The sequence below is a fragment of the Callionymus lyra genome, chromosome 16 (genome assembly GCF_982586985.1).
Source record: "Callionymus lyra chromosome 16, fCalLyr1.hap1.1, whole genome shotgun sequence".
NCBI classification, from domain to species: domain Eukaryota; kingdom Metazoa; phylum Chordata; class Actinopteri; order Syngnathiformes; family Callionymidae; genus Callionymus; species Callionymus lyra.
In genome coordinates this window covers 4,427,790-4,440,421 of record NC_141833.1, presented here as the reverse complement: position 1 = coordinate 4,440,421, position 12,632 = coordinate 4,427,790, and the positions used below count along the sequence as shown (strand labels likewise).

At 40.7% G+C, this 12,632-nt stretch overlaps 2 protein-coding genes across 2 annotated transcripts; both read right to left on the bottom strand.

Annotated features, from left to right (window-relative positions):
* Positions 1-14: 14 nt before the first annotated feature.
* LOC148063308 (palmdelphin-like) lies at positions 15-4,197 on the bottom strand. Its single transcript, XM_087811750.1, has 8 exons — positions 4,150-4,197; positions 3,855-3,935; positions 2,624-2,739; positions 1,594-1,708; positions 1,503-1,527; positions 1,372-1,434; positions 1,135-1,295; positions 15-1,079 (listed from the first exon to the last, which is right to left on the bottom strand). The coding sequence occupies exons 1-8, from the start codon at positions 4,192-4,194 to the stop codon at positions 249-251; spliced, it is 1,437 nt and encodes a 478-aa protein (XP_087667876.1). The 5' UTR covers positions 4,195-4,197; the 3' UTR covers positions 15-248.
* A 2,244-nt stretch (positions 4,198-6,441) lies between these two features.
* Positions 6,442-9,774, bottom strand: LOC148063307 (phospholipid phosphatase-related protein type 5-like). The gene is made up of 6 exons (XM_087811059.1): positions 9,571-9,774; positions 8,909-9,041; positions 8,527-8,777; positions 8,287-8,463; positions 6,680-6,820; positions 6,442-6,607 (listed from the first exon to the last, which is right to left on the bottom strand). The coding sequence occupies exons 1-6, from the start codon at positions 9,772-9,774 to the stop codon at positions 6,578-6,580; spliced, it is 936 nt and encodes a 311-aa protein (XP_087667185.1). The 3' UTR covers positions 6,442-6,577.
* Positions 9,775-12,632: the final 2,858 nt, after the last annotated feature.

The window sequence follows — 12,632 nt, the reverse complement described above, 5'->3', positions numbered from 1 at the left end:
CCAAGACACAGCAAGAGGTCATAGAAAAGTTTATAAATAGATTACAAGAACAATAGTCATATAAAAGCTGCAAGGTAAGAATGAAACATTGAATCATTTTTTTTTGCTAACACTATAGCTGATAGTTATGGTAAACAATAAATAATGAACTGGTCACTTAAGGAAAACAAAAAGCGGTGCAGAAAATAAATACTAGATGTGATTTTGGCGACCTCCAGTGGCCAGACGTTATATTGCCCGCACTGCAGTCAGCAAACAGAGCAACAGGCTTTGTGCTTCTTCTTGATCTTCCTGACACTGGTCCCACTCTCATTCTGTGTTGGACCTTCTCCGTTGATTGAACTGCTCACCGCGGCTCCCTGGGGGGGCTGCTCTAGTTTTTTATCGGCGCCATCGTCGATGACGATCAGCTCGGCTTTAAGGGACCCCTCGAAGTCCCTGCTCCGGTCGTCTTCCGCGGTCTGGAAGCCCATGAAGACGGCTGTGATGGGCTCCGAGGTGTCCAGGGAGTTCAGGATGGTGTATGCGGCGTCGTCTTCACACAGCGGGGAGGGAGCTCTGTTGTAGCAGTAGACCTGCTCCCTGTCCACGCTCACGTAGTCCTGGAGAGGGATGTGGCTGGCCGGAGTGTAGCGGAGCCTGGGGTGGTCGCAGCACACCTCCTCGGGGTCATGCGACCTCGGAGGAGGGCACTGGCTGACGCCGCTGCAGCTCCTGGTGATGCGGCATGTATGGCGGCCTCCTTGGAGGTTGCTCTGCCGTTCCTTGAGTCCACACCTGAAGCACGAGTTCCTCTTCTCTTCCCGGGCCTTCAGTCGTTCCTGCTGAGCCCTCCGCAGCTCCTCCACCCGGAGCGCCGATCTGCTTCCTGTGCCGTCTCGCTCGGGCGTCTTGTGAGCGCTCAGGTTTAGCAACTCTCTGGGGTCTCTGTGCTTGCAGCAACAACAACAATGTGGCGCCCCCCTGTGGTGGCTGTAGGCTGAACGTTGGTGGTTGACTTTATTCTGCACTGCATTTCTCAGCAGCTGCTGCACCTCGTCACACGACAGCGCCGACATCCGGCTCAGACGTGGAGGGTCCTGCGGAGAGTTTCTCTTCAGCGACTGTGATGCAGACTCTGATCGCTCTTCTTACCTCCTGGTGGTCCAGAGCGTAGACGCAGCTCTTGGAGTCTTCATAAACCTTCTGCCCACCGTTCTGGTGAATGACCTCAGGGTCGACCCTGGTGGCAGAGAGCACCGTGCTCTCTCCTGTCAGCAGGTTTTTGGCAACACTGATCTCCATGGCAACCACACCTGAGTCACAAGGTAGTGTCAGACACATTAACACTTCATATGCATGTTTATTAGTGATTATATGTTTAAAAATAACCTTTCTCTGGAGAGTTTTCATCACCATTTTCCAGTGAGGTGTCTCTGCTGGACTGTGCTGCATCTTAAACAGATACAAAACTGAAGGATCATCTGTGGTATCAAACATCTAGATACGTGAAGGTGACTTACCCACCACAAGACCGCTCTGGGCCTCCTGTGAGACACATGACGACGATGACTTAGATAATGCAGCTTTTTTTATCTATAGTGGTAAACAGACCTTGATGATGTCCTCTGGACTCTTCTCCACCACCTTCAGTCTGTTCAGGATGCAACTCTCGTTGGTGGAGATGAGAGACTCCTCCCTCTCCAGACACTCCAGATCTTTCTCGATTCTGGAAACATAATGTTGGTCACTTACAGTATAAATCCATAACATAACCACTAACTCCCTCCAGTGTCAGAAAAGTGTACACGCAATTCTATAAAGTCTCCGTTGAGCCGTTGCCAGATACAGCATTTTTTCCGAAACTAACCTTGGACTCGCTGTAAAGGTTTTCTGTCCAGAGAGTGATGAGGCATGTAACCCATAATCACAGTCCCACTATTCTTGTCTGGACTCTATGGATATAGCCACGACCAGTTGCTTTAAGCAGTTGCTGATAGAAAAGCCATAGACATAACACTACCCTAAGACCATCAGAGTCCACCAAGCAGGGGAGAAGTCCAAGACTTGACCACAGACAAGGTCAGGCCTCCTCACTGATTGTCAATCGGCAGTGGACCTGGGCAAACGGCTTAAGATTCCAGCCAGAATAACATCTATGAGTGAAGGAATCAAGGCTTCTAACCTCCAGAGGAAAGCTGCCGAGGACTTGTAGGCCAAGTCTCTCTGCAAAGTTCTCAGAGTGCTGGGACTCACAGTCTCATTTCGAAAGACCCGAAACATCCAATGACCTCAGGTTACATCACTGATGTGTCCTTGCTCATCCCAAGATGAATCTTTGACATATATAACTTTATTAGCACTATATGATCCTAGAAAACTGTGTTTGTACTACAGTACTACAGTAGTAAGAAATGAACCAATGGGCAGCTTTCTTTGTCATAAGGTCCACCCATTGAGGCGACACACTAAACCACTTTAAAAGTGTTAAGGCAAACTACATCATCACATACATACATTGTACATACAAAGGATTCCCAATACGTATATTATATAGTAGGTAGATCCTTTTGACTTGGACACTCTGTGAAACTGTAAAACATTGTGACCAGTGAGGTTTGTCTCCAGATAATCATGAGTTCACCTAAAGATGTCCATCTCCAGAGCTCTCGCCTGCTGCTGGTCCGACAGAAGTTTCTGTTGTCGTGGCGACCCATTGGTGGCGTCCTGGAGGAGCCACTGTTCTCTCAGACAGCGTTTCTGTGGAGATCAGAATCAGGGGAGTCACTCACTTACACTGTTTCAACACTCAGTCATATCTGGAGCAACTGTCGATCCGCAAATTAAACTATAATCTATAATTACTTATCTCAGGGGCCACGGGGCCAGACTTTTAAAACTTTTTGAGTGGCAATTAATACTCACAAAAATAACATGACAAAAGTCCTTATTATTTTATTGTGTTTGATTGAACTTTTATTAAAAATAAAACTGATATAAAAGTACCTTTTACTCCAAATATCTTTTCATAGCAAATTAACCAGTTTTGAGGGACAAACAATACTTAAAAAAATAACAAAACAGGACAAATGTCCTAAAAAATATTATTTTATGCTAAATTTTATATTAAAACATCTGATATATAAGCACCTTTTCTCCAAATATCTCACTTTATCAATCTTTTTGAGTAGCAATTAATACTCAAAAATGACAAAAGTACAGGACTAAAGTCGCACAACAAAACATTTTTAGAAACTATTAATGAATAGTAGAAATAAATATAATAACTAAATTAAAATATTATTTAGTAATAATACCAAGTAGCAAGGTATGATCTATATCTTTATAATATTTAAGGTCTTTAGGTTGCTCCAGAAGAAACATAGTAATGAGGAAAATGTATATTCATAATTCCTCATATTTATGCAAATAGAATATCTTAAAATTAATAAATTGGATTAGTTTTAATAATAAAAAAAGGGATTACACAGTATCACATCAAACTTTAAAAATCCAACTTTACTCAAGGTCCAGTACAGACTTGTCTTTTGATCTATTAAACCAAAATTTCAAACATTAGAGCTTGACCAATCACAGCAGAGTGGGTGTGGTGATAGTAAACAAGATTTCATCTCCAGAAAAAGGAAACATTTTCAGTGGGCGGGGCTTATTCACATTATTTTTAATATAAATGTTTCAATGAAAAGAGAGTTTTGTACAGACACATACTGGTGAGCACAATAGAGGTCAAAATATATAAAGAGACACTTAAGTCAACTCTTTAGTTTACTATAATGAGATTCACAGGAAATAAAAATGGCAAAACTGGCATATGATGTTCATGCCGTTAAGATAAAGTGTGATTATATTCAAACCTTTAGATGCTGAAGCTTGAGCTTTTCCTGGTCCAGCTTCTGCTTCTTCAGTCTGATGTCCTCCTGAACACGATGCTTCTCCTGAACAAACACAACGTAAACACATTCCAGCCGAACACCTGCTGTATCCAACATCTATTGTTATCAATCACACTTTTGTATCAACAGAGTTGATACAATAATATATGCTTCGATAATATAAGCTACAGTAGTGAGAATTCACATATCTAAACAAACTTCTTTCTTGATCAGTCGTTTAGAAGATCATGCTCTGAGACATGATTAAAAATCTTACAGTGATGGCCTGAAGTCTTTCCCTCAGCAGACTTCGCTCCTCCATGATGATCCTAAAAAAAATCACATGACATGGAATGAAAAATAGAATTCATTTTATTCAATTTATTTGATCTAATTTGCCTTTAAGGAGTGTGTGACATCAGTTGAAGTGTAGATATTAAACATCCAGAGCAGTCTGAGGTCAGCGGCACGCTTCATAGCAAATTAATAATGAGGTCACGTCTAGGTCTGACCTGCAATCTGAAGCCATTGAGGAAAAAAAAAGGGGGCCAGAAGTCCCTCTTCATAAAGATATCAATCCACTCACGAGGTTTAGAGACGACTTGTAGTCCCTTTAAGGAACTCAGTCAGTCTTATGTGGGGGTTTAACCGCCTCCGGCCACATGCTTCTGTGTTTAACCACTCGGTTGTCACAGAAACTCAATTGCTAACTGGCCCGTCAGTGATCGATCACAACAATGGAGATAGGAGGCGAGTGGAGCTGGAAGGATCAGTCGGTAAATAGATGGTGCTAATCTTCTCATGCGGCTAACACGTAATCTGCCATCTGCTTGCCAGCAGCGTGTTCGGGAAACACTAGCATACCCATGTGAGATAAATGTGGAGGGATATTGAAGTTATAGTCAGTAGTTAAGAAGTGATTAACCATCTAACATACCGGTCTTCTGATGAGACGCAATTACATTTAATACTGTAAGTTATTCTATTCTAAGTCTAAGGTTTTATCAGGTAAGTGCAGAAATAAATTGCATTTACACTTGGTTGGTGTCCTAAAATTTACATTAAATACATATCAATCATATACTTTAATACAATTAATACAACATAGACTTTTTATAGTAGACACAAAATAGGCAATAGAAAAACATAACGCTACAAGTCAAGTAATAGGGAACGTGTACCATGTTTTAAAATATAATTATTTATATGAATATAAAAGTATTGCACAAGTGTCAAGTCGTGTTTATGGGTATTGTTATTGTTTTTAGCATTAGTACTGTGTTCTCACTGATTCATACTAAGGTTTGTTAAAGTCTCGAGGTCCAGCTCACACCAGGAGCTCCGAGGAGAAACTGAGGCTTAAGTCGAATTAAGAATTATCTTCACCTCTCTCTGCTTCCGTCGCTGGAGGAAGCTGCTGACTTTACACGTCTTTTAACTCAAGAAAACGATTTTGTTTTAAAGGTTTTAGCTGCGTTAGAAGAACTATGGTGTGAGCGCGTGTCAATGTGTCTCCTACCGTGAAGCTGCCCGCGCGCGTGTCCCGCCCCGCTCTGGCGCGAGACCTGCTTGAAGGCACGAGCTCGAACGCTGCAGGTGCGATCCCACGTGATGTTCTGGTCCAATAGGAGGACGAGTGCGGCGGAGCGAAAAGTTTAATGTAAACAAAAATAAATAAATACATGTATTTTTTAACGATTGATTTCCAAACTAATATGTGGATTTCCCTATCGAAAATATTTTGGCAACAAATACTTTAATCATGTATTTGTTTCATCCATGTCACCTTAACACAGTGTTATTCACCTCCTTATTTATTATTATTATTATTATCATCATCATCATTATTATCAGCAACATCATCATCATTATTATTAAATCACACACATCATTAAACAGATACACACATCAAAATTAGTTTAATGAACAGTTCTTTGAGAAATGTTATATTTAATCCTCTGACAATTCGTTTTTTTAATATACTCAACACATTGAATTGATTATATCTCTGTGAATGACCAAAAAAAACAACCAAGAACGGTTATGAAGGCAGGTGATGTTGCATATTTTTAAGTCCAAAAGTTTAGTTTTTTTCTCCCCACATGTCTTTTGTTGTTGTGTTTAACTTTAACTTTGTTTTATTGTCCTTATTTTTGCATGATGGTAACCATTTTGTTTTGTTGACTGAGAAAAATTTTCGCACAATTCTCGGGAAATAACGACGAAATAAAGTGCATTGGTTAACTTGTTGTGTCGTACATATAACGGATATACATCACAAAAACAGTGTAGCCTCTGGAATGACGAAGCATCTGGTGCTATAGTGATGGTATGAGGGACCCCTAATGAAACGTTTGCTTAGGGCCCCATAAATGTTCACCATTTCTCTGTTTTGTCATCTGTTACACAATCTTGTCTTATATTTAGCATGTTTAGTTGCAACTCTTAATTCTCTATAGCTGGCAGGAAATCAAAGGTTGTCTGTCATCTTGTTAGTTATTCAACACTAAAATATCCACCTAAACGGTTACAGTCCATAACAAGAGTTTCATTCATGTTGTCTTCTCCAGCTTCATTAGGCAGCAGTGATAACAATAGCAGGATATAAATTTGGAAGATATGACATAGTACTGCATTAACAAAAATTACTTAAAGTTCATTTGAAACCATTTCCTGTAAGACGAGGAGATGGTTGACGGTCATAGTCATGTGATTTCCGAGCAGGATCCAGGAGTCTGGTTAAAAAAAAGTCAATGACTCAGATATGCTTCACTTTACAATTTCCAGTAGCAATTGTTTTTTTTTACCTCGTCAGTTAGACATTTGTCGCCGGCCGCCATGATCAGGTTCATATTCGGGGAGATTTCGTTGGTGTCGACTGTTGCCACATCTGAGGTGCTACGAGGAATCACCGGCCTCTTCTTAAAGTTCCGCACCACACAGACCACCTGTTCACGACGAAAGATCCAGATTAATGTCGGATGTGTTACCAACAAAGCACTTCTGACGTAAACACATGGCGGTTCTCCTCTCTCATCACGGGCTGCCACGCAGAAGGGAAATGTAAAGTCACTGAGGCAGGGCCAGAGTAGGTACAGCCTGCAGCTCTTCAGTCCATTAACCCAGTTTTCAACGGTCAAATAACAGTGAAGCCTTGTGCTTGTGTAGCAGTTTGAACTGAGTTATCTGTCTGGGCCATTTTGTTTTCTAACAAGTTTATCTACCAAAGATCTACTCTCAGATGGAGGCTCAACACTTGCCCAAATGTGTTTGTAGTATCCCTTGTGTTTTTTCTGGTTCAGCAGCACTGACCTCGGCTACTGCTTATGTATTTATTTAAGCCAGAAAAGTTGTTAAAAGCTTTTACACCTGAGACACGAGACCACTAGTGCTCACCATTGCTCAGAAAGACGAAGTGTAAAATACGTTTACAATTCTTCTATACTCACCTTTCACATTATAAATGAAAGAAATTGCACACACATATATACAAACTCACAAACTGCTTCACAAATGGACATCTGTGACCACATTCACAATTTAAAATTGTGTGTAAAATTCAATATACAAATAACATTTCACTAACACTGCTGTAAATCTGTATTGTGAATTTTTTTTAACCAATAGTAAGTTGTATCACAAATTGTTTATTGTTTACTTTGTATAGTCAATTGTGAAATTGTTCACGAAATTCTAGAGATATTATTAATTTGAATCACAAAGTATTAATAAGTTCTGAGAACTAAAAAAGTAAATATTTTTAGTTCTAGTTTCTTTTCATCTGTACTCAAACTCGTTATTTTGTATTGCAAACTGCAAATATCCCCATGCAGTAATTTAGCAGGGCCACTGTACAATAGTAAACATACTAACAATATCATCGGAACTACAGTTTGTAGACTTCTTAAAATTCTTTGTTTTTCTGAAGATTAAATATGGTTAACCATAACCACAACCACTTTGCTGTGATTGGTCAAGCATTAAGTTTGTCATCACATGTCGTCAACCCACCTCCACCTTCATCTCCACGAGACTCATTGTATAGACAAAGAGTGACGCCCATTGTTACATCATAATGGGCTTTGCTCTTGTAACAATTAGTTTGCTGAGATGTCAGACTGGTGAGAACTTTATAAAGGAATAATTTCATAACATGGTCATGATGAAGGACTTCCTGAATCCTGGAGAGGAAGAACTCAACATTTGAAACATGTGGGGAGGACAGGAAAGTTGGGTTTTGACTTTAGGTGCCCTTTAAATAAAGCAACGAACCAACAAATAAAACCTTTGGTCCATCGACCGAAGCACTAAACTTCACAGTACATTTCCAAATAATGCAACCTTGAAAAGTATAAAATCAACCTGTCAGATGAATGTATATTTTCCACGTGTCTTTAAAAAAGTGTTCACTTACTAGAAACACAGCAATAGCGCCTCCAGTGGTCATTCCAGTAACTACATCACTCCAGGTGTTTCGATTCTCAGCGACTCTATTCATGCCCGTCAGTGCAGCAGAACCGACCATGGTGATGCAGAAGAGGGGTATAGGTAGTAGACCTCCCTTCATTCCGATACATGACAGGACGTATACCTGCAGACAAACAACTGAATTACACACCTGTGGTTAAAGTCGACATCTTCGCTGTAAACTCACCGACAGGTAAACTGCTGTGAACAGACTCAGAGCTGCCTCTTTGCAGGGGAACGTCTTCCTGGCCCTCATTATGTCATCAGGGTCACCAGTACAGACGTCTGGTCGGTTGACGAAAAGCATGACGTCCTCACATCCCAGAGCCGTGTAATTGGGACGACAGACGGACAGAAAATAGGGAGCCAGACTCCCAGAAACCAGCTGACCCATGTTGACGAAGATGTCGGTTGTGAAAAAGCCAAAGAAGAACACACCTGAAGAGAGTTCCATATTTGTATTCAAGAATCTGGCATGGATGTCTTATGTTTTAAACTCGTTTTAAAAGTAGATTTTATGCCATTGAGTTTTGAAAGTTTTGAAAATGGTTGTGTGATTCTGAACTCACCAAGGAATCGTGACGTCCTGCGGATCATAGGATTCACATACAGACAGTCTGCCAACACCACAACCTTTTCTTGGTCTTGGAAAGCATTGGAGGAAGAGTGAAGGAGGAAGATCAAAAGCTCTACACCTGAGATCTTAAAAAAAATAAAATAATGATAAAACCGTTTTATTGTCAAATATAAGACCTTAAATGTTTCAATGAGATCAATAAATTGTCTGCCTGTCTATTAGCTCAGCCATGCACAATTCTAAAGTCTCAGATGAAGAAAATGAAGTGCCATAGCATTTTATTGCATTTAAACTAAGTTGATTTTCTTCTTGTGACAAAGAACCTTTCATCCCAATACCACTTTAATTTATCTTTATCATAATCATCCATTTTGTCCTTTCATTTATTGTCAACAAAAAAAAAAATCTAGAGTCTAGAGTCAAATGTTATCAATGTTTTTTGTTAAGCTCTATTTACAACTAAACTAAAACTAAATGACATTTTCTGTTCTAAGTTTAGTTAATGTCTCTACTCTAATACATTTGATTAAAAAAAAGCTATTGGTTCATAGACAATCATTAAGAATTAACTCAATAACTCAATACTAGTAAGGGATCAAAAGTAAGATTTATTAGCTGAAATATTTATATAACTAATATGTTTATTTAACTTACCAGTACCACAGGAAGTCCGCTCAGCACAGAGTACAGTGTCACTGGGTGGATGCTGCTGGTCGGCTCCGGTCCTGGATCTGGTCTGGACAGTGTCGGGTCCCTGCAGATGAAGCCCTGCTCCGCTGGGCTGAATGTGTCGGTGAACTCACAGTAGTAGGCCAACATGGCTGCTGAAGACAGAATCACGACCTGGAAGTACAACATGATCTATCTATCTATCTATTCTGACATGTGAGTCCAGCGCGGCTGTCTTCTACAATGATGGTAGATCCAGATCTCTGACTTTAGGAAGGACTGATACAAAAATGGCTCCAGATGATGTCTGAGACCACTTTCCTCTTTAAGGGATGGAGTGCTGGTTTTTTCCACCTCTGTGGGTTTACAGAATCATCCAGAATAAAACCGATTCTTTCTACCTCACAGAGCAGCCTCTGAAGAGTTTCTTAAGAACACACGCACACACTTCTAATGCATTTGGTGAATAACACACTTGTGTTGTAGAAATATCTGAAATATATTTTAGTTTATTTATCAATATTATGAATTGTGGCTCATCTAGTACTCAATTAAGCTCTTAAATTGGAAGTCTGATGACTGATGAAGAATTCCTAATCTTTTTTTCACGTGTAAATCAAAATATTTATTATTGCTTTGGATTCAAACACCTGAAATATTAATTAAATTAAATAATCAACATTTGCAGAACACTGACCTTTGGCGGTCATATTAGTGAACGTATATTTAAAAACATCCAGACGCCTTAATTTAAGGATGTCAAACACATTGGCTTATGTATGGCAGTAGATAAGTTGTTTTTTATTCAATCAAAAAAGAAAAGTTAATTCAACTAAAAAATGTATTTCCAATAAAGAAGTGTCTTGTGTCTAAATAATTAAATCCCAAAGAAGTTTCTTCAGTCTTTTTTAAAATAAAGGGGAACATTTTTTTAAGTAATTAACTATTTTTGATAGATGTCTTTATTTTTTTGATTGAACTAACTTTGTGTTATTGAATAATAAAAAACAAATAACATTGTCTTAGTGTTCGGCCGAACAAAATGTCTAGTTATCAAGGTTATAAATGGAATTCTAGAAGAGTCGTAATAGACAACAATACAACTATTTATTTGTATAAAAATTGTTAAAATACAGATTAAAAGAACACAGGATGAGATGTAAGTTTCTCGGTGAGCACATACAAAAAAAGAACTTGTGGACTTGACGGTGGATAGTAAGTAGGTAAATCAAATTGTGGGACACATCGTCAATAGTAGAGTAGTAGTTAGTAGTACTCTGGCTCATTAGGTGTTTCAGCCTTTATCACTATTCCCCCCTTACCAGAGGCGGCCAGCTACAGGCTGATCAGGCCCAAGCTTGCGTTCCATGCCCAATCAGTTAGCTAACTTGCTTTGTTGTCATGTGGCAAACGTTTCGGGGATGAATTGCTTGCTAGCTGCGGGCCCAAGAGGGGTCGTTCCAAAGCCAAAGCCACTGGCTGATCCTATCTGCTGCATCTGATGCAATTTTGATGGCTGCATTGTCATTATTTCGTTCCTCGTATCTTATTTTGTAGACCTTGTTTCCGTTCGTCGTTGTGTTCTGTTTTGTTTTGACAGAGGCAGGGAAGCACCGGCTGTAGGTGATGTCATAATCAGCGCTGTGGACCCAGTGGAAATGAAGGATGCAGCATTCCCCGCAATGCCGATGATGTTGATTTAGCATCGTCTGCTCCATCGACAGCCTTCTACAGCCTCCCAGAACCTTAGTTAGGGAGGTGAGGACCACCCCGTCACCTACTTACCCTTCTATTAGTCTTACTCTCACTGATTCAGAGACTATCGAACCCATGCAGCTGGGCAGGACCCCTCTGACTGACGAAGAGAGAGCTCAGAGACTGGGTCTCTGCTTGTATTGTGGTTGTTCCCGTCACGTCCTCAGCTCCTGTCCAGTACGGCCAAAGACTCCTCCTACTTAGGTAAATCACACCTCGACTACTGCTGATTCGACTGACCGTACTCATGTACCTGCCTTTATTACCTTCAACTGCACTATGAACCCTGTTAAAATACTAGTGGACTCTGGGGCAGATGAGAACTTCATTGACGTCGACTTTGCTCGGACTCTTGACATTCCACTCGTAGTACTTGACTCTCACAGACTTATTAGTGCTATTGTTGGTAGTTCCTTGCCCAGTATTACTCACCAAACTGTCTCAGTATCACTTACGGTGTCAGGTAATCACTCAGAGACTATTCGGATTTTAGTTATTCAGTCCCCATCTTTACCTGCGGTTTTAGGACTTCCTTGGCTTCGGCGTCACAACCCTCACCTTGACTGGGCTAATTCCTCTTTCTGGGTGGAGTTCTTTCTGTCACTCTCACTGCCTTCACTCTGCTGTAGCTCACTCCACAACCCCCCGTCTACCTGTGTCTCTTCCTGGTTCAGTTCCGCCGGAGTACCATGACCTTGTCGAGGTCTTTAGCAAAGATCGGGCTCTCACTCTCCCTCCTCACCGCCCTTATGACTTGGCTATCGACCTTATCCCAGGCTCGATTTACCCAGGTAGCCCCTTTCTTAACTTAGCTCGACACGAAAGGGAGGCTATGAAGACCTACATCCGGGAGTCGCTAGCTGCCCTCACTCGGGGCAGGTTTCTTCTTTGTCCAGAAGAAAGACAAGACCCTTAGGCCATGTATTGACTTCCGGAGCCTGAACGACATCACTACCAAGAATCGGTACCCCCTTCCACTCATCGACCCTTCCTTCGAGCCTTATAAAAAGGCAGCCTTTTTTTTTCCAAATTAGACCTACGCAACATGTATCACCTTTTTCATATCAGGAAGAGCGATGAGTGGAAAACTGCCTTCAAGACGCCCTTTGGTCACTTTGAGTATTTAGTGATGCCTTTTGGACTTATGAACGTGCCTGCCATCTTCCAAGCTTTAATTAATGACGTGCTTCGTTGAATTCCTAAATGTTTTTGTCTATGGTCTAGGTTCTTGAGGAACACACTCAACATGGCTAGTACTACAGCGACTGCTAGAGAACAGACTATTCGTCAAA